General features: G+C 40.2%; 2 protein-coding genes and 1 long non-coding RNA gene across 5 annotated transcripts in view; 1 reads left to right on the top strand and 2 right to left on the bottom strand.

Moving 5' to 3' along the window:
* NGLY1 (N-glycanase 1) overlaps positions 1–4124 on the bottom strand; it is a 50833-nt gene extending 46709 nt beyond the window's left edge. The window contains exon 1 of one of the 3 annotated variants that reach the window (XM_019745281.3): positions 3883–4124. In XM_019745281.3, the coding sequence (XP_019600840.3) occupies positions 3883–4013 (131 nt within the window). In that variant the 5' untranslated portion in view covers positions 4014–4124. The remainder of the gene's footprint in view (positions 1–3882) is intronic. The other 2 variants (XM_019745279.3, XM_019745280.3) reach the window with 2 other exon arrangements.
* Positions 4125–7124: 3000 nt separating this feature from the next.
* On the bottom strand, positions 7125–10235 carry LOC141567202 (uncharacterized). Its single transcript, XR_012489641.2, has 3 exons — positions 10106–10235; positions 8875–8921; positions 7125–7420 (listed from the first exon to the last, which is right to left on the bottom strand). It is a non-coding gene; the product is annotated as an uncharacterized LOC141567202 (long non-coding RNA).
* Positions 10199–14135, top strand: OXSM (3-oxoacyl-ACP synthase, mitochondrial). The gene is made up of 3 exons (XM_019745282.3): positions 10199–10335; positions 10882–11991; positions 13682–14135. Exons 2-3 carry the CDS (start codon positions 11018–11020, stop codon positions 14082–14084), a joined length of 1377 nt encoding a protein of 458 aa, XP_019600841.3. The 5' UTR covers positions 10199–10335; positions 10882–11017; the 3' UTR covers positions 14085–14135.
* Positions 14136–19046: the final 4911 nt, after the last annotated feature.

Below are 19046 nucleotides of genomic sequence, written 5' to 3'. Positions count from 1 at the left end.
CCCAGAAAGGGTTCACACATATGAAAATTTAGCACATGAGTACATCCTATAATCTTATATTTTTATTACTAATCACAAAAGTTGCTTTGTAGGTCATTTAAAAAATTATTTCTAGTCCCTCTGAAAATCTGTTATTCTGAGATACATGTAAATTAAAAAAAAAACATCTATCTGCCTTTACAACCATCTGGGAACCATCTGTGGCTCTAATCTAACTCTTAACATTATCTGTAGGTGACAAGGGAAACGTACACATAATCTAGCTTGTTTAAACATGAAAAACTGAATAATAACAATAAGTAACATATGTGCCAGGTCCTTTATTTATTCCTATCTTTTGCACTAATCCTATAAAGTAGGTATTTTTCTTTCCTTTTAAAAATAAGGAAACTGAAGCCTAGAGAGTTTACATGAATTGCCTATAATCACACTTTTAGGAAATAGTTGACAGAGATTTAAATCCGGTAATCTGATTTCAAAGCTTACATAGTCTCCACCATACAAGATGGCAATAAACTCACTGATCCTCAGTTAACTACCCTCGCTCAATTTTTCTAGGTATCGATAGCAACCTACATTAAAAATCTGAAGTTATTTCAGTTGTCTCTTCCCATTACCAGTCCAATCCCTGCCTATAATACTTCTCTCTCCATTCTATCCGCATTTATGTATATGATTACCTGAAGAGCTTCACAAATGAAACCCATGCCTGGAGTCTTCTTACATCATTATTCTACAGGAAGCTCTTTCATATGCCTCTTTTTCAGTCTAGAAACTAAAATCACTTTCTCTTGCCTACTAAGTCAAATATAAGTTCTCTGCTACTCCATCAACCAGACCCATCTTATCAAACCTCTACTCTCAAAACTGTTCCACATTAGGTCCCCCTGCTATCTCACATAAACTTGCAAGTGATTAAACATTGTCTTGGAATTGTTCTACAGAGATTTTATACTGTGGCTGTTTTCCATGTTTGTGTCTTTCTCCCAAGCATATTTATTTTCTTTGAACGCAAAAACCACTTTCATTCTTGGCCCTTCCCAATCATATCCAGTGCCGTTTGTAACCAATAACTGTATGCAGTTTGCAAAGAAAATTAGTAGAAAATCATTTTTTTAAAGAAAGAATGAATAGAACAAATTATTTAAGGTACCCATGTAGAATGCCAGTGAAACTATTACAAATTTTTGAGAAAGTAGTTATTACTGAAGACAGTTCATCTTTATCTAGAAGTCCGTGAACTGAAAAAAGTTAAAAAGTTTAACACCATGGCATATTATACATGCAAATTGGCATATATTTTATTGTGTAATTTTGTTAGCTTTATGACTCTTGGTTGGGGAATAGGATAAACATCACCCAAAGCAGAAATTTAAAACAAAATCAAAAGTATTACTTTCCTTTGTGTGTAGTGACAAATATCACTGTTAAAAAAAACACACAACAATTTGTACTTCTTAATTAATCCTTTCACCTTTTTCACCCTGTACCCCAATCCCCCTCCCATTTATCACCCAAATAAATCTAGTATACATCTAACACCATACATAGTTATTACATTATTATTGACTATATTCTTTATGCTATAACCTACATCCCCAAGATTACTTAGTAACAACCAATTTGAACTTCTTAATCCTTTCCTGTTTTCATCCATCCTTCCCCAACCCCCCTCCAATCTGGCAACGATCAAAATGTTCTCTGTAGAGTCAACAATATTGTGATAGGGTGTCAATGGTTGTGGGACTTATCACGGCGATCCCTTCTTTAGGTATATAAATGTTGAATAACTATGGTATACACCTGAAATGACTATAATAGTGTATGTTAGCTATATTTTAATAAAAATCTTTTAAAAACTGCTAATGAAATTCTCATTTTAGCTCTCATTCTATAAAATACTGTATCAGACCCTGAGGTAGGAGCAAGGGATATCAAGACTTCCCTTACACAGTCCCTTATCTCTAATGCTAGTACATTTCCCAAAACAGCAAAAGGAATAGAAAACCTTGGTGTTCAATACTCTCGAATAAGTTAGATTAGCAGATCTGTAATGCAGTGTGGCTAGAAATAAAGAAGAGATATGGAGCTTTTCTATTAAAATATTAGCAAGTCTGGATTTAGAAGGGGATGGAGAGGTGGTACACCCCCCCGCCCGTCCCTCAACTCCTGAAGAAGTTTAAATTCTAACAACATGAGGGCATGGACTACTATTATTATTTAAGACAGACTAAAAAGCGTAGTTTTTCATACCATCTCCAATTATATGAGTTCCAAACTCTTAATTACCCTCACAGATAAACACTTTTTAAAGGTCTGAAACACAAGCCATGGTAAAGACTAACATGAACTGACAGCATGACAAGTTTCTTCTATGAGTGTGGTAAACATTCATGATGATTATGATGTCAAGTCATTATTTGCACGCAAAGGATTGCCTTCCTCAAAGCACCTTTATCTTAGTAGCATTTTTGGCTTCCTTGGATTGAAAGCAGAAGTGAATCCTGATTACAAGGCCACCTCCCTTTTTGAATAGTGGGGTTTAAATAGTTTGGTGGCTTTCCAGGTGAAAGGTCCCAGCCGATGGGCTCTTGAGAACTCAGCCTATGAATTTATTCATGCAGAGTCCACTAGTATCCTTGGGCTCTGAAGAGCTATGAGACCGATTAGGGTGAAGTAGACAAGGTGTCACAGAGGAGGAAGGCAGTCCCCACATAAGTCACAATTGTGTTGCTGTGTACAGTGCACATGCTGCATCTCTTGTAACATCTGGGACATAATAAGGGCTCACTATGCTTTTCCTTCAACTTACTTTTAAATCATTAATGTTACCTATCTGAATACTATTATAACTGCCATGAGTTAAAACACTGCACTTGTAACTAATGTCTTGAAAATAGGATCACATGAAATCTATAACCTGAAAGTGAGAGAAATTTCCTTTTAGACTTCATACACATATTCACCACTTAGAGGAGCAATGCCAAGGCCTGAGGGGGCACAGAGAACCTAGATAATCATGGCAACTTGATAAATGAGGTAACACACGAAAGCACCTGGCACCTGCAGCTCCTTTAACCTCAGTTTCATTTCTCTCCCTGCCACATTGTTTCCATCTAAGAATTGAAGTGGTAACTATTCAAAAGGAATAATCACACTTGACTCCCAATTCCCCAAATCTGCAAGGTCCCTCAGAGATTTAGAAATGTGCTTATGCTGGAAAGAAATGAATAAATTACTCTTATCGAAAGGTAATTATCATCACTGATGCCTACTTATATGATCATTTTGAAAGTAGAATCCAGATATTAATATGAAAATTTTAACTTTTAAAGTAATAGTTAATAATGTTTCAATCAACAAAATGGGAAGAAAAAGACCATAAAAAGGTAAAAAGCCCACCACTTCAGTAGGTATTAGGATATTCGCAAAATGTTGGGAATTTGTCAGTGACTCACTTCTGATAAGCATATGGAAACTTAAGGCACCCTGTTTCTAAAATCCACGCAGTGATAATGAAAGGTAGTTACAGTTTATGTCCTGCCATGTAAGACAGTTAACCAGATCAGCGGCAAGTGTTTGGGGACACGCCTTCCTACGTCCCTCGCCTTACCCCATCCCCGGGACCTCCGGGTCATCCCCGAGCTCCCCGACTTCAGGTGCCAAGTCACAAGTGCAAACTTCCTCTTCTCGGGCGAGGGTGGGGCCTGACTGGGTCTCGAGGGCCTTGGCCGTTGGGCCCCGACACAGAGCGAGAGCCAGGCCCAGGCCCCTGGACCTCTTGACCTCGCCACCCTCCGGTGCCCTACCGGGCACCCCCAAATCCGGGCCGAACAGGCGCCGCGCCCTGTCGGCCCCCCCACCGACTGCGCAGCCCCGCACCTGAGGATGTTGTCCGCGTAGGTGAGCAACAGCTTGGAGGCTTCCAGAAAGGTCTCTAGGGTGTTCTGGCAGAGCTCGGCCACAGCAGGGGACGTGGAGCCCGAAGAGCTGCCCAGCGCCGCTGCCGCCATGCTTGAGCGCCCGCGCCCGTCGCCGCCCCTCGCGCGCCGCGTCCCGCACTGAGCAGGCGCCTCAGCGCGCGGCGGCCACTGCGGCGGCCCGGGGCTCGGCGGGGCCTGGGGCACGGCCGGGGGTGCGGATCTTGGTCGGGAGGGCAATGGGAGGGGAGGGGCCTTGGCTGGGCCGGTTGGGGGCTGTTCGGAGAGGGTCAGGGGTTTTGACTGGGCGCGACAGGAACCAGGTTGTCAGGGCCCCGCGGGCTTCCACCACAAGGGGCGGGGAGCTTGCTCATCATGGCTGGGAAGCCTTGGAGGACTGGGGGGTACCCCGTAGTCAGGGCTGGGGTGGCGCGTTCGTGGCAGTAGGTGGGAGGGCTGGCCGCGAGGGGCGGGGGGCTTCGTCCAGGAGGGGCGGGGCTAGCGGGTGCGGTCCTGTGCTGGCCGGGGGGTCGCAGAAACCTGGTTCCTCCCTACTTTGATTGAGCCAGCCCCGGAGGTGGGGAAAACCCCTATACCTTCAAACACCCCTTGCCTCCAAATGAAACAATCTTATAGCTTCCTTCTCGAAGATTGTCAGGCCTTCCTGGATAGATGTGATGAAAGACCCCAGAAGGAAGGAGCAACAAACGTTTAAAAAAAAAAAAAAAAGCAAAAACCTCGTGGCTGTAAACTCTGCTGGGTTTCTGGTATACGGATTGTTTTCAGAATTAGATGATTTAAAATCTCTTATGCTCTGGTTTCTTTTCAGATCTTATCTTTCACCTTAAAATCTCTTGCATAAGTTCCAGCTTAAATAGTAGAATGCCCGTCAAGAAGTGCTTTTCAATCGCAGGTTACAATGTAGTGTTTTATGGACTCAGTTTACCTTGTGACCAGCATAAAACACATACCCAGTAGACAGAATAGAATAGGGAGCGGGGAGAAGGAAAGGCAATAAAAATATCCATACAGTAGTATTATTTTTTTTTCTGGTAGATCATGTGATCAGTGACCTTTATTCTTTTTAGAAGATGAATTCTAACCTCTATAATCCATCCTGTCCTTACCATGCCCTTGAAAATGTACCAGTAGCTTCCTTTGCAGAAATTGCTTTCCAAACCTCAACAAATATTTTTCTTGACATTTCAAAGATATTTGCCTAACTTTTTAACTGTTCTTGATGCTTTATCTTGTTTGCTTTTAAAATTTGCAGTTTTCTTCCAGTGTCTATGAGCGAGACCCAGAGCTATGCCATCTACTTCAATTACCATTCATCTGCCAGATATTTGTGAAGTTTTTAATACGTAGGTTTTTGGAACAGCTTCAAGAATAGTGTGTTTAACCCATAGTATGCTGCTAACTGCTGTAACTAAAATTTTCAGTGACTTAACACGAGAGAAATGTCTTTCTTGCTCACTTAATAGTTTAATAATGTAGGTGTCATTAGTCATTGGGCAGCCTTCCTCCATGTAATGATCCAGGGACCGAGGCTCTTTCCATCCTATAGAAGAGGTCAACAAACATTTTCTTTAAAGGACCAGGTAGTAAATGTTTAAGGTTTTGAAGCTATAAGGTTTCTGTTTTAATTATTTATTAATAATTCTGCTTCTGCAGTTATATAGTTCCATAGACACTATTTTAAAATGTATGGGCTTGGCCATATTCCAATGAAACTTTATGTACGAAAACAGGTACCCTGCTGGATTTGGCCTTTAGTTTCCTAACTTCCGCAATAGAGCTTCAGAGACTTCTGAATTTAGTTAATGGTTGGGGAAAAGGCATACCTGCATCATAACCGCATGGGCCCAGAAATGACATACAGCATTTTCTCTACCATGTCATTGGCAAAAAGGAAGCCCCATCTAGATAGAAGGAGGGGAGGCTGGGAAATGTAGTCAGCCCCTGGCTGGACAGGCACCACCCTCCCCTCTATAAATGATGGAAGGTGGGAGGACTGGAGTTATAACTAGCTGTTTCTACCACAAATTATATTCCCCTTGAGTTTCTTTTTTCCATTAGCACATTTATTTATCCTTATAATAACTGTATAAAGTTATATACTATATGGTATTTATGATTCTTTTTTAAAAGCAACAGAACACTTTTTTTTGCAAATAAAATCTTAGGAGGAAACCCAGTATATGCAAAACACCAAAGTGGTGGTGCTCTAGAAGTGAAGTAGGTAAGTAGGTGAGTGAGTGTGTGTGTGTGTGTGTGTGTGTGTAGGAACAGAATACTATTAGCTGAGACTTCCACTTGACAGAGATAATGGCCTTCCAGTATCTTTGTGGTGAACATGTTATCAGTATGAAAACCAATGCCAGAGTTAATACTGTGATGATAATGTGCAGTCCATAAAATCATAGATATGATTATTTCAAGGTAATTCAGTATGTTATTTTAAATTACCTGGAATTTAAATCCTTCCAAATTACTGTTTACCAATACTTCCATTAAAGTTCTTGAGTAACTACAATCTCTCTTGGATACCACCATTTATAAAGCTATTAAGGGAACTTATTACTATAATAAGGGACTTTGACTTACTCTTTCCCCGTCTGCTTCTTCCATTTAAGTTGAAAATATTGATTTTTCAGTTTCCTTTACAACTAAAATGAAAAATATTAAGGTACCCTTAATCTCTTTATCCCACCATTGCTTCAAACTAAAGAATGTTCTCGTATTAAATCAGCTTTGCACTTCCATTCTTTTACTTGATTTTTTTGCTCCAAAATGATTTTCTTTTCCAGGATTCAGCTTTATTAATCACGTCATCTTTAGAATTGACACACGATGGCACTATTCTTAAATAGAGCAGAAAAAAAGAATTAAACCATTACAATTTCCCCAGGATGTTTTGTCAAAAAAGAAAATGCTGACCTCAATAAAGACCATCAGCAAGGAGATAGGTTGAAGCCTTTCAGTAATCGGTGTAGTGCTTCGTTATACTGTGATTGCCTTACATAATCAACTGACAACTATTGAGCACCTGTTGTGTGCAAAGCAGAGATAATTGACATGAGACTTTTAATTTAGTAGGAAAGCTACAACTAATGATAATACCTTACATACAGATAGCTGTTTAGTTAATGAAACAAAAAAGTAAAAGTTACTTAGTAAGAAATGCACAAAGTGATGCATGTCTAGGAGCCAATGTGAGGGTATTTATTCATTCATTTCATCATTCATTCATTCACCAGTATTTATGAAGTGACTACTAAATGCCAAGCACTGTGGTAGACACTACGAAGCAGTGAAGGAGTGGAACACAGGCCCTGCTTCATGGAAGTCATGAGTTTACACCAGTTGTTTAGACCCGCAGCAGCAGCACGGAACTCGTCAGGAAGACAGCTTCTCAAGCCCCATCTAAAGGTGAGGCCCAGTAATCTGTGTAGCAGCAAGCCTTTCAGGTAATTTTGATGCACAGTAAAGCTTGAGAACTGGTTTAGAGAAAGGAAAATTTCACTGTGAGCTGCCGTTTCATGTAAGAGGAAGAATCTGAATAGTATCCTTAAATTTGGAGATTAAGGAAGTGAGGACTTCCTAGATTGAGAAACCCCTCCCCCCCATTTAATAGGGACAACATCCTAGCAATGTTGCCTCAACATCGCTATCTCTTCCTTGCCATTACCTTAGTTGGCGGCCTCATCATCTTTTGTTCAGCCTTAACTCTCTTCCCATATCCATTTCCATATCCCTCAAATTCACCTTGAACACTACTGTAATAGTGATCTTTTTAAAGCACACATCTGGTCATGTTATTCTTCTGGTTAAAAAGTTTCCTATGGCTACCTCTCGCCCACATTCGTAAGTCAAATGGTGTGAAGAACCAAGCAAATAACTTCAATGTATGAAGTGGCTTTCTTCTTGACAAAAGGAATAGCAGAGACTCTGGTGAAGGGAATGAGTTTACCATATCTTTCCCAGAGGAATTTAGATTCAATATAAGAATGTTGCCATCCAAATTAGACCAGGACTGCCAGGCTATCATCTCTGATCTGCAGCACCCAATCCAAAATCTTTGGCATGACACCTAAGACTTTTTGTGATTGGTCCATTTACTTTTCTTACCACACCTCAAATCTAACACTGGCCATACTGAACTACTAGCAGTTTGTGGAAGATACCATGTCTCCAGGCCTTTGTTCTACTCCACCTGTCAGGATGCCCTCCCACCCAATTTACTAGATAAACATTTACTCATTTTCAAGATGCAGCTCAAGGATCAGTTTTTTTGAAGACTTTCCTGACTTTGGAAGGTAGCGATGACCTACTTGTTTCCTTTGTATAATAATAATTATATTACATTCTTCTATGATACCACCTGTTACTGTCAGTATTTGCACGTTTCCATGGCTGTGTCTCTCTACTAGACTATGAACTTCTTGAAAGCAAGTTTTTGTATGCCAGCTTTTAGCACAAAATAGGAGGAAAATGAATGTTGAAGAAAACAAAGCACGAGCAAAGATACAGAGATGAAAAAAGAAAAGCTAAAGTCAAACTAGGGATAGTGAGATCAATTTTGCTGGGTGAAAATCTATTTAATAAAGAAAAGGAGCTCTACTGGAAAGATGATTTGTAATCAGAATACAAAAAACTTAAAAACCTACAAAATCTGAATAGAAAGCTATGGTAAGTGGAGTGCTTTTGAAGATTTTTATTGAAGAAAATACCATGGTGTTGTAGTGAGGAATATGGTATTAAATCATAGAAAGCTATTGAAACATCATAAAATTTCCCACCCCTTTCCAAACAAAAGGAGATCAGAGGTAGAAATAAAAATAAAATTACTTTTTGTGGTATTACTTTTTGACAAGATTTTAATTGATTTGTCACTTCTTATCCAATTTTGTGATGTTACAAAAGAAAAATAAAACAGTACATTAGAACTTACGTTTCATATGAATTTGGCTTCAAAGAAAATACTGTAGGTCTTTCCACCTATGATTTAAAAATATTATTTAACAATGAAGAGAGAGCAAGTCTGGGTTACTTCTCATCATCTAGTTTTACTTATTTTATAACCACATGTGTTTAATTCCTCTTAAAGTAACTCCAGTCATTAAATGTAGGTCACACTAAGAAGTGACTGAATAGGCCGTGAATCAAGGATGATTCAAGGTCATACTGGGCTTCACTGAACTATTTTAGACAAAGTATATTTACAAACTCATTTAAATCTAGTACTAACCAGGAAAAGCTAAGCTTGGCCCAAATTCTTCTCTAGAGCTGGAAAAGAACACAGAGCACTCTATTCAGAAACAATCACTTCAAGAGACACTGCCCAGAAAGAAAATGGCTAAGAGGTTCAGATGCAGATTATATAGAAGCATCTGAAGAAGAAAAAAGGATACAAAGCTCACACCTGGGACGGCATGTGAGCCACATAGATGGTCATCTAAATACCACCTTGCTGATTTCTTGATTTTTTAAAAAAAAAATTTCATGCTGTATTTTCCCTTCATAGATTCACAGCCACCTCTGAGCAAATAAAATTACTGAATTTTTCACTTAGAAATAAATGTCTACATCTTTTTCTGTTGTCTCCTTTCTTGTCAGACATTGGGTGTTATATCTTGAGCATTGCTCCAGATCTAGCAAGTTTCTAAAAAGTAAAAATAACTGTATTATTACAAAAACATTATTTATTGTAGAAAATAGTCAATAAGGCTAAGCAAATATAAGGGGGGTAATAACATCACAATTATTTAAGGTCTTGCAGACCTTAAGAAAAATGTAATAAAATGGATATAGTTTTTTTGTATCCTGTATCTCCAAATAATAGTTTCAACATCTTCCCACATTAATAAATGTTCATTTATAAAGTTATTTTAAATGGATGCACATTTACAAATACCCACAAAATACACAACCAATTTCTTTGTGTTGGGCACTTTGGTGAGTTCCATTTAAATATTACAAATAACTTTGGGAGGTACAGTAGTAACTCAGAGGCTACAGTAATTGCATTAATTCTTTTCTAGGATTCCAGCAGAATATGATGACGTTCCTTCCTCCACAACAGAGGTACATGAGAGCATTATCATTATACAAAACAATTCCCATTTTGATGCGCAAAAATGCTATCTCATCGCGTTATTTATTCCTGATTATCTGAGACTCACTGAGGTTACGAGAGACATTCTGGAAGCACACCCCGATCCCGGCCGCCTCCCACTGTCTGACCTCCGCCAAGGTGACGCGCAAGAAAGACAACCGGTTGAAGCCGGCTCCGACGTAATGCGTGTATCTGCGTGCGCATGTACGGACGTGCGTGCTCCCGTGCGCGTGCGCAAGCTAGCGTAGTCGCCGAGGACGACCGCTGTGTGAGTGGCCGGCCGGAGGTCTGCTGAAGGTATCGGCTGCTAGCTGCTCGTGCTCTTCCAACCCTCCACCGCCAATTCGGGTCGGGATTAGCCAGGGAGAGGGAAGTCTGATGACCAGGGCCTGGTTTCTTTTCCTCTCGCCATACTTTCTTCTGTGTGTGGTGGTGATTGACAGGCGGTGCGGGGATTGGCCACACCCTTTACTGCCCGCCCCTGGCCTTCTTGATGCCTGAAACCCCGATTATCTCCACGTTTTGAGTATCAATAAAGTCCAGTTTTTCGTCTTTCAAAGAATAGGCCCGGAAATGTATTTCGTGCCACTGCCACCAGAAATACTATTTAGAGTAAAGCCTTGGTAATTCTGAAAAAGGATGTTTCCTGCAGCCCATATGAGGCTCAGAGTGCCTTTATTTTCTTTATTGTATTGTGTTCTGGTGAATTGAATGAATCATCATTTCACCTCTTTGTGTTGGAATGTCCGAGGGTACTTACAAAAGGGAGTTAAGTCCAAACAGGTGGTCTGATAAGTATAACTTAAAATGATGTAACATTATTTTCCCTGTGCTCATTAACAGCTCACACCTAGCACCTGAAAGAACATCTCGGGATATTGTTTCTTAGGCCTTTAAGCTATTTAAACAACAGTGAGTACCTCCAGGGCCTGTTGTGGTCTGTTACAGGAGTGTGTTTCTGATCATCAGAATCTCAACCATGTTTTCAAACTGCTTGCAAAATATCCTAAAAATTACAAACCCTCATCTATATTCAAGATTATACCAGCAATTAATCAGTAAAAGACTTTTTGGAACTGTGTCAACATCCAGATTGCATAGGCGGGTTGTCATCACAGGCATTGGCTTAGTGACTCCTCTTGGTGTTGGAACACAACTGGTATGGGATCGTCTGATCCGAGGAGAGAGTGGGATTGTTTCAGTGGTGGGTGACGAGTATAAGAGTATCCCTTGCAGTGTTGCTGCTTATGTGCCAAGAGGTTGTGAAGAAGGCCAGTTCAATGAACTAAACTTTGTGTCCAAATCAGATATCAAGTCCATGTCTTGTCCTACCATTATGGCTGTTGGGGCTGCAGAGTTAGCCATGAAAGATTCTGGCTGGTATCCTCAGTCAAAAGCTGATCAAGCGGCTACTGGTGTTGCAATTGGCATGGGAATGGTTCCTCTTGAAATTGTTTCTGAAACTGCTGTGATGTTTCAGACAAAGGGTTACAATAAAGTCAGCCCTTTCTTTGTCCCTAAGATTCTGGTCAATATGGCAGCAGGCCAGGTCAGCATTCGATATAAACTCAGAGGCCCCAATCATGCCGTATCTACAGCTTGTACCACAGGTGCGCATGCTGTGGGAGACTCATTTAGATTTATAGCCCATGGTGATGCTGATGTAATGGTGGCTGGAGGTACAGATTCCTGTATTAGCCCTTTATCCCTTGCTGGATTTTCCAGAGCCCGTGCTCTGAGCACAAACTCTGATCCTAAGTTGGCATGTCGACCATTTCATCCAAAAAGAGATGGTTTTGTAATGGGAGAAGGTGCAGCTGTGCTGGTGCTGGAAGAACACGAACATGCTGTTCAAAGAGGGGCCCGGATCTATGCAGAAGTTTTGGGCTATGGACTCTCAGGTGATGCTGGCCATATAACTGCCCCTGATCCTGAAGGAGAAGGTGCCTTAAGGTAAAAACTGTGTTTCATTCAAAATATTTCTTCAAATAAGAGATTTTATTGGAATTTCAAATTAGGGGAGATTGTAGTATCTGGCCATGGTGTATGGTATATTGTTTTTCCACTTTAGACTAAACAGTGTTTTTGAATTCTTTGCTTTAACATGTTTGAAATATCTGGAAGCATTTGAACATCCTTACAAAGATTGAATTTTAGTTAAGGCCAAGGAAGTTGTGAAGGCCACGTGTTTCTTTGCCAACCTTTCATACCTGCAATTGTGCTTAACAACTGTCAGAGTGCTCTCCCCCACCCTCCTCCTCTTTGCCCTTCAGCTCCCTTGGAATGTAAAGTCAATCCTTTCTTCTAGATGTGTCTGGTCTCTGCTTGATTTCAACAGGGTTCTGTTATTAAATCAGTACTTCCCAACCTATGATCACCAAGAGAGCTTATTAAAATGCAAAGTCTGAGTCTAGGTGTAGGGTAGTTCTTGAGATTATGCATTTCTGACAAACTCCCAAGTGATACTAATGGTGCCGGTCTGAGGACCGCACTTTGAAAAGCAAGTTGCTATTGTAGAAGAGATAGTTAAGTTAAAAAAAAAAACAAAAAAACACACACACAAAAATTCCCTGTCAATCTGTGAACTAATAGGTTAGCCTGCTTAGATCATATTATGTTGTAACCAGTTAAATTAGCCAGGGGTTGGCAAACTCTTTCTGTAAAGGGACAAATAGTAAATATTTTTGGCTTTGTGGGCCATAGAGTCTCTGCCACAACTACTCAACTCTGCCTTGCGAAAGCAGCCATAGACAATACATAAATGAATGGGCGTGTTTCAGTGAAACTATTTACAAAAATAGGCATCTGGTGAGGGCCATAGTTTACCAACCCCTGAATTATACTCTTGAGTTTTAGTAAGAGATTTCTAGTAGTGCTAGAAATGTAAAGTGGCCAGCTAGATGAAGAACTAGTTATGTTTAGATGAAACCTTTCAGCACATTACAAATTATATTCTGACTGCCTCTTAAGGAAATATACACAGCCAAAGATCAGGAACTAAAAAAGGTGTTGACATCCATGAGATTTTTCCAAAGTTGTTCTGGAAAAATGTTTTAGTTTTGGATTTGTTTGTTTCTTAGCTGGCTTTGTATTTTGTTTATTTAGAATTCTTACAGCCTAAATAAAGAAGATTTTAAAAGGTTATTTGAAGCATCAAAGTAATGATGCAGACATTTTTAGATTATTGGGAAATATGCCAAGTTTTACATTTAAATGAGAAAAAATTGAAACATGGTTTTAAATTTTTTCTCCCCATTTTAAATCTACACACACTGGCGCACATGCACACAGGTAAATTCCTAGAAGAAAAATCATTTTAGGCTTGAATCAGTGTATGTTTTTCTCCCAAGGGTAAAAGTCATTTCAGATAAATAGAAATATATTTTGTTAGAAATTGTAAAATCCATAGGCTTGTATGTTTATCTGTTGGTGATGAATCAGTCCAAGGTGCTGGGGGTGACATTATTTTCATGTAGATGGCATTCGAACTCACATAGTAATCCAAGATGGGGTTCTGTTATTAGAGAAAGGATTCTTTTCATCCGGTGTGCTTGGATATTTCTTTCACCTGAGCCATACAGGTAATGAATCTTATGTTAAAATTAAACTTAGTTGTGATACATTTCTCTTGTTATTTCATTAGATGTATGGCTGCTGCTGTAAAGGATGCAAATGTACAGCCCGAAGAGATATCCTATGTCAATGCACATGCTACTTCCACACCGTTGGGAGATGCTGCTGAAAACAAAGCTATCAAATACCTTTTCAAAGACCACGCACATGCCCTTGCCATTTCCTCAACTAAGGGAGCCACGGGACATCTGCTGGGAGCTGCTGGGGCAGTTGAAGCAGCGTTTACTGCTCTGGCTTGTTATCATCGAAAACTACCACCTACTTTAAACCTGGATTGTACAGAACCAGAGTTTGATCTCAATTATGTTCCACTAAAGGCACAGGAATGGAAAACTGAGAAAAGATGTATTGGACTCACCAATTCCTTTGGTTTTGGTGGTACTAATGCAACACTTTGTATTGCTGGCATGTAGGACAAATAATTTGTAATTAAACATTGATTTTTTAATGTTATAACAAAACTATGTTATGTGAAGAAAGCCTATATTTCTATAAATGCATATATTTATATATCAATACCCAGCTACCCTTTATCTATGTCAGGGTTTCTCACCCTTGGCACTACTGATATTTTGGGCAGGATAAGTATTTGTTGGGGAAAGGAGAGCCGTCCTTTATATTGTAGGATGCTTCACAGCATCTTCCTCGCTACCCACTAGATTCCAGTAGCACCCCCCCCCCCCAGCTGTAACAACCACAATTGTTTCTAGACAGTGCCAGCCAGATGTTTCCTGGGGGGCAAAGTAGCCCCCCTGTGAGAATCACTGATCTATGTTTTTCTAATACTCTATCTCAAACAACTCTTTATGACATTTCACCTGCTCTTGTCTCTTTCACAAACATTTAGTGAGGAGCTGCTGTGCTAGGTAGGGTTGCTGTATTGTACAACTCCAGGCACACCGTTCCCATACAATATGTAGGAAAAGAATACAAACATAACTGGAAGTTTGCATCATTGATCAACGTTCTTTGAGTAAAGCAATCAGCCAACAATGATCTATTTATCCCTACGCATCTGGCTCTCTTCTATTCATATTACCTCTATTGAGATTCAGTAAAATAAACTCCCAAGCCATCAGTTCTCTGAAAGAAGGAAGTGCAATAGGTTTGGCCTTTCTTATTCTTGTATTAATGGCAGTACCTAGTGATTAATGGCGGTGAGGGTCCTTGGCAAGTGGAAAAGAACTTGGTGATTCAAGCCACATCATCTCAGCCCACCTGTAACTTTATTGTTGCTATAGTAGGTAGTTTTTGTGTTTGCTTCCAACATTCTACTACAAGTGCTGGTGGTGTCTCTACTTTAAAGCCAATGGGATATCATTCATCTCCATTGGCTGGAAGTGTTGGGAGTGGGAGTAGGATAAGTTCCCCAGAGGCAACACTCAACCTCTGAGGGATGGGAATTAGTAGATAAGTGCCTCAGTCTCCTTTCTGAGGAATATCCAAGGTTCTGTGCAGTTCTCAGAGGCCCTATTTTTAGTCAGATAAAACTTCAGTGCTTACAGCGTTAACCAGCTCAATAACACCCACATTACTCGCTTTATTTCCTTTCCCGTCCTCCAGCCCTGATTTTAATCCTGCTTCCAGGAATGAGCTCCAAGAAATCACCCTGTCTTAGGGTCTGATTTCTAGGCGACTCAAACTAAGACAGGAATTTTATGTTGCAGTGGCGGATTATATATCAAAGCGATAGAGTGAATAAGTGGTTAAAGTGGGATGTGTGTATAGCTGCAGAGTTCCCCGCATTTTAATAGGCTGAATATATTGCCTACCCATTGACCTTTATCCCTTATATACCTAAGACGCCAGCCATGTTCATTCATCTGTCAGTTTTAATTCTCATTGGCACACATTGATTTTTGTTCAACTGAAATTGGTTGGATGCTAACCCTGGACCTGGTTTTCTACTGGCCACCAACGATAAAGTAATCTATCGGGGAGGTTTTCTAAAAGAAGCTGAAGCCATAATGGTGAATAGGTCTCAGCCAGGTTGAGGGGGAAGAAAGGGAAGGAAGGAAGAGTATTCCAGCCAGGAGGAATGCAGCGTGGAAAGGTTAGAGAAGTTAGAACATTTATACTAAACGTAGATACAAATAGCCTGAGATTGGGGAAGTAGGAGATCAAGTCAGAAAATCTGGTGGAAGTCAGGTCACAAAGAATCTTAGAAGTTTTGTTAAGGCCCTATGAGTAATTAATGGGAAGTCATTTAAGGTTAGGGACATTATATGATGGTTTTGTAATGGGTCAACTTGGCGAGGCTGAATTGCATTTCCCAGAATTATCTTTTCTGTATATTTTGATTATAGTTGGCCATTAGAGATTCTTGTGGGAGATTTGGAGGGTGGAAGTGAAGCAGCAGCCATTTGTAGTTCATACATCTGGCTTCGCTGGGTCACCTTGAAGTGAGGTGGTGGTTGAGGTTGCAACTGTTTCATCTTCCCCTGATCTTCCTTCAGCTTCCCTACCTCCTGGGCCAGGTATGTGTTGAGCTCCATGATAATAAAGGGCCCCAGCTTCTGCCCCATACCTCTAAGATCAGAGGCAGCAAAAATTGACAGATTTCAGTTTATTTATGTGATTCTGTGTTCCAGCTTGTTAGTGGAACTTTATAGCTGTCTTCCCAACTGCCTGCCTCGAGGACTTCAAACTCCATCGGAAGATAATAGGTTGATATAACAGCTTTACAGGGACCATGTAACCGGTTCTTGTGATTGTGTAAGGTCACATCCCTATAGTAAGTATATACCTGTATATGTCTGTATATTTAAGTCTATACCTATCTGCGTGGTTCTGTTTCTCTAATTGAACCCCGACTGATACATGTGGTGAGGAATAGGAGTTATTGGGAGTATCATAATCACATTTTCTTTTAGAAACATTACTCTGGCTGCAGAGTGAAGAACAGGTTGGAAAGAAGCTTGATTTCTATAAGGGAATCCAGTCAGAAGGGTATTGCAAAAAAACCAGGTAAGAAAAGATGGAAGCCTGGGTAATGCAGGATATTTTTGACCCAAGGTTCTTCCAAAGTTGAAAATGATGCATTTTTTGTTTTTTAAATCAACTTTTCCACAGCATAATTTATATACAGTAAAATACACCCATTTTAAATATACAGTTAAATGAGTTTTGATAAAAGTCTACCCATATGTAACCACAACCTCAATCAAAATATAGAACATTTCTATCACTGCAAAAATTTTCTTGGGCCCCTTTGCAGTCAGTCTTCCCAGCTCTAGGCAATCACTGAAGAGCTTTCAGTCACTACAGATAAGATTTGCCTTTTCTAAAATTTTATATAAATGGAATCATACAGAATATACTCTTTGGTGTCTTGCTTCTTTCACTCAATGTTTTTGAGTTTATCCATATCATTGAGTATGTCATTAATTCATTCCTCTTATTGCTGACTTAAAAAAATTCTTTAATCAATATCATATATATACATATATATACATATATATGTATATATATGTATATGTATGTATATATATATACACACATTATTAAGAATACTGAAAAAACTGCTAGAAATAGGAAAATGATTTCCTAGTACCAAGAGTATGTGACTATTTTTGGACCCGATTGTCCCCCCATCCCTGGGGGAATTCACATTTAAGGAAAAAAAGTAGAGAACTTTAGATAATAAAAGTAACAACAGTTAGCTTTTATCTTCATTCAGGTCCTCTGAGAAGCAGACAGCAAGACAGCATTTTCTGTGCAAGAAATGTATTGGGTGAAAGGCCTGTGAAGGATAATGGAAGAAAGAGTGGAAGAAGGCAGTGCTTTCAGACTGTGATAAAAAATCTGACACCTGTAAGGAGAGAGAACAGAAATGAAACAGGATTGGATAGAAGGGTCTCAGACTGAAGTGCCATCCTAAGAAAGTTGTCCAGGCATTGATGAGTTCTTGATCTGAAATCTCTCATTCAAGGAGTTCCTGGAATGGGCCTGCATTAGTGCCTGGAGTGTGGTTGGTCATTGGCTGGGAGCTGCCTGCGCACAGCAGGGGATCTGAGTTGTGCACTTTTCATGGTTACTATAGTTCATCCCTTGCACCACAGAGATCTGTTTCAACAAGCAAGTTCAGGGACAGCTCCTCCACGGCTCCTGTGGGCCTCTCTGAGAGAAAACTTACATGAGGACAGTTAGTTAGACAAACAAGAGCCCCTGATGCTGCAGCTGGTTTCAGGTTCGTACTGGTTGGTACTCTTCCTTTCCCACTTTTCATTCTGAATTCTCCTCACCCTCAGCTATTATCTTGGCAGGCCTTGGTAGCTTCCTGGTGGTGTGACTAAACTGTCATTTCTGAGAGTCAGCCCTAGGTACCCATACCATGCCCTTTTCAGACAACAGCTTGCTGCTGTGTCATAGAGCACTGGAATCAGGAAGCAAAGGAATGCTGGATTTAAGAAAACCTTTTTGATTTTTTCTCTTAAACTATCAACAATTTGCTAATATATACCTTTGTGAACAAAGAGGAGACACTTATCTTTTTCTCCCTACCTGATCTCTCCAGAATTCAGAAACTCTTAGTATTTTTATTCTCATGGTGGTATCGTTATTTGCATAAGTTCAATAAGAATCTGTTCTTGTAACAGGAATGAATCGCAGCAGCCAGTGGGCTGAACTCAGAACGATTTGGCTGTGATCACTCATGAGCCCTGGCCATTAACCCTTTGCATTGACAGTTGGGCTGTTCGAAAGGGATTAACCATATGGCTTGGACAATGGGAAGCTGAGGGGTAGATGATCATGAATAAGCCTTTGTGGGGTCAGGATTTATGGAAAGACATTTGAGTCCATCTGCAAGAGCTCCAGGCAGTCCTCACTGTACGCCACGTTCGGACTCAAAGGCTGACACCCCCTGGTAATCAGGAAGCTGATACGCAGCTCAGCACGACCCCTGGCACCTGAACTTCAGTAGATACAGGTGGTTGGATACATAGGAAGGGTAACTATCTTAGTGCCTAGGTGGGATGGGTATTGCCAAGGATGCCAGATTTGCCTTGAAATATAGTGACTTGCGGTTAATGCAGTAACAGCATCTCTGTGTGGTATAAACAACATCCAAGGCAACTGCCAGTGGAGTCTGGGGCCATCCACCAGAGTTCCCAACTCGTGCGTGATTGGTAAATTGATTATATTGGCCCTATCCGTCTGAGGGTTCTAAGTATGACTTTGTGCGGATGGCTGCATCTGTCCTAACTCAACCAGGCTGCCACTATTAGGGGACACCCTCGTCAAACAGACATTTTAAAGGTTGTAATGTGCAAGACTGGACAAAAGAACATGACATTGAATGGAGGTTTCATCTTTATAACTCACAAGCAGCAAATTAAATTACTAACAGGTAAAACCACCGTAGCTGGGTAGAC

The sequence above is a fragment of the Rhinolophus sinicus genome, chromosome 5, assembly GCF_057876585.1.
Source record: "Rhinolophus sinicus isolate RSI-liver-muscle chromosome 5, RSI-T2T, whole genome shotgun sequence".
Classification (NCBI taxonomy): domain Eukaryota; kingdom Metazoa; phylum Chordata; class Mammalia; order Chiroptera; family Rhinolophidae; genus Rhinolophus; species Rhinolophus sinicus.
This window is presented reverse-complemented; position numbering and strand designations above follow the sequence as displayed.

What these genes read in the sequence shown, in the direction of transcription:
- OXSM (XM_019745282.3), top strand. Translation starts at nt 11,018, where the DNA reads ATGTTTTCAAACTGCTTGCAAAATATCCTAAAAATTACAAACCCTCAT. An exon ending in GAAGGAGAAGGTGCCTTAAG is followed by an intron (nt 11,992 to 13,681) that starts GTAAAAACTGTG and finishes TTATTTCATTAG; the next exon opens with ATGTATGGCTGCTGCTGTAA.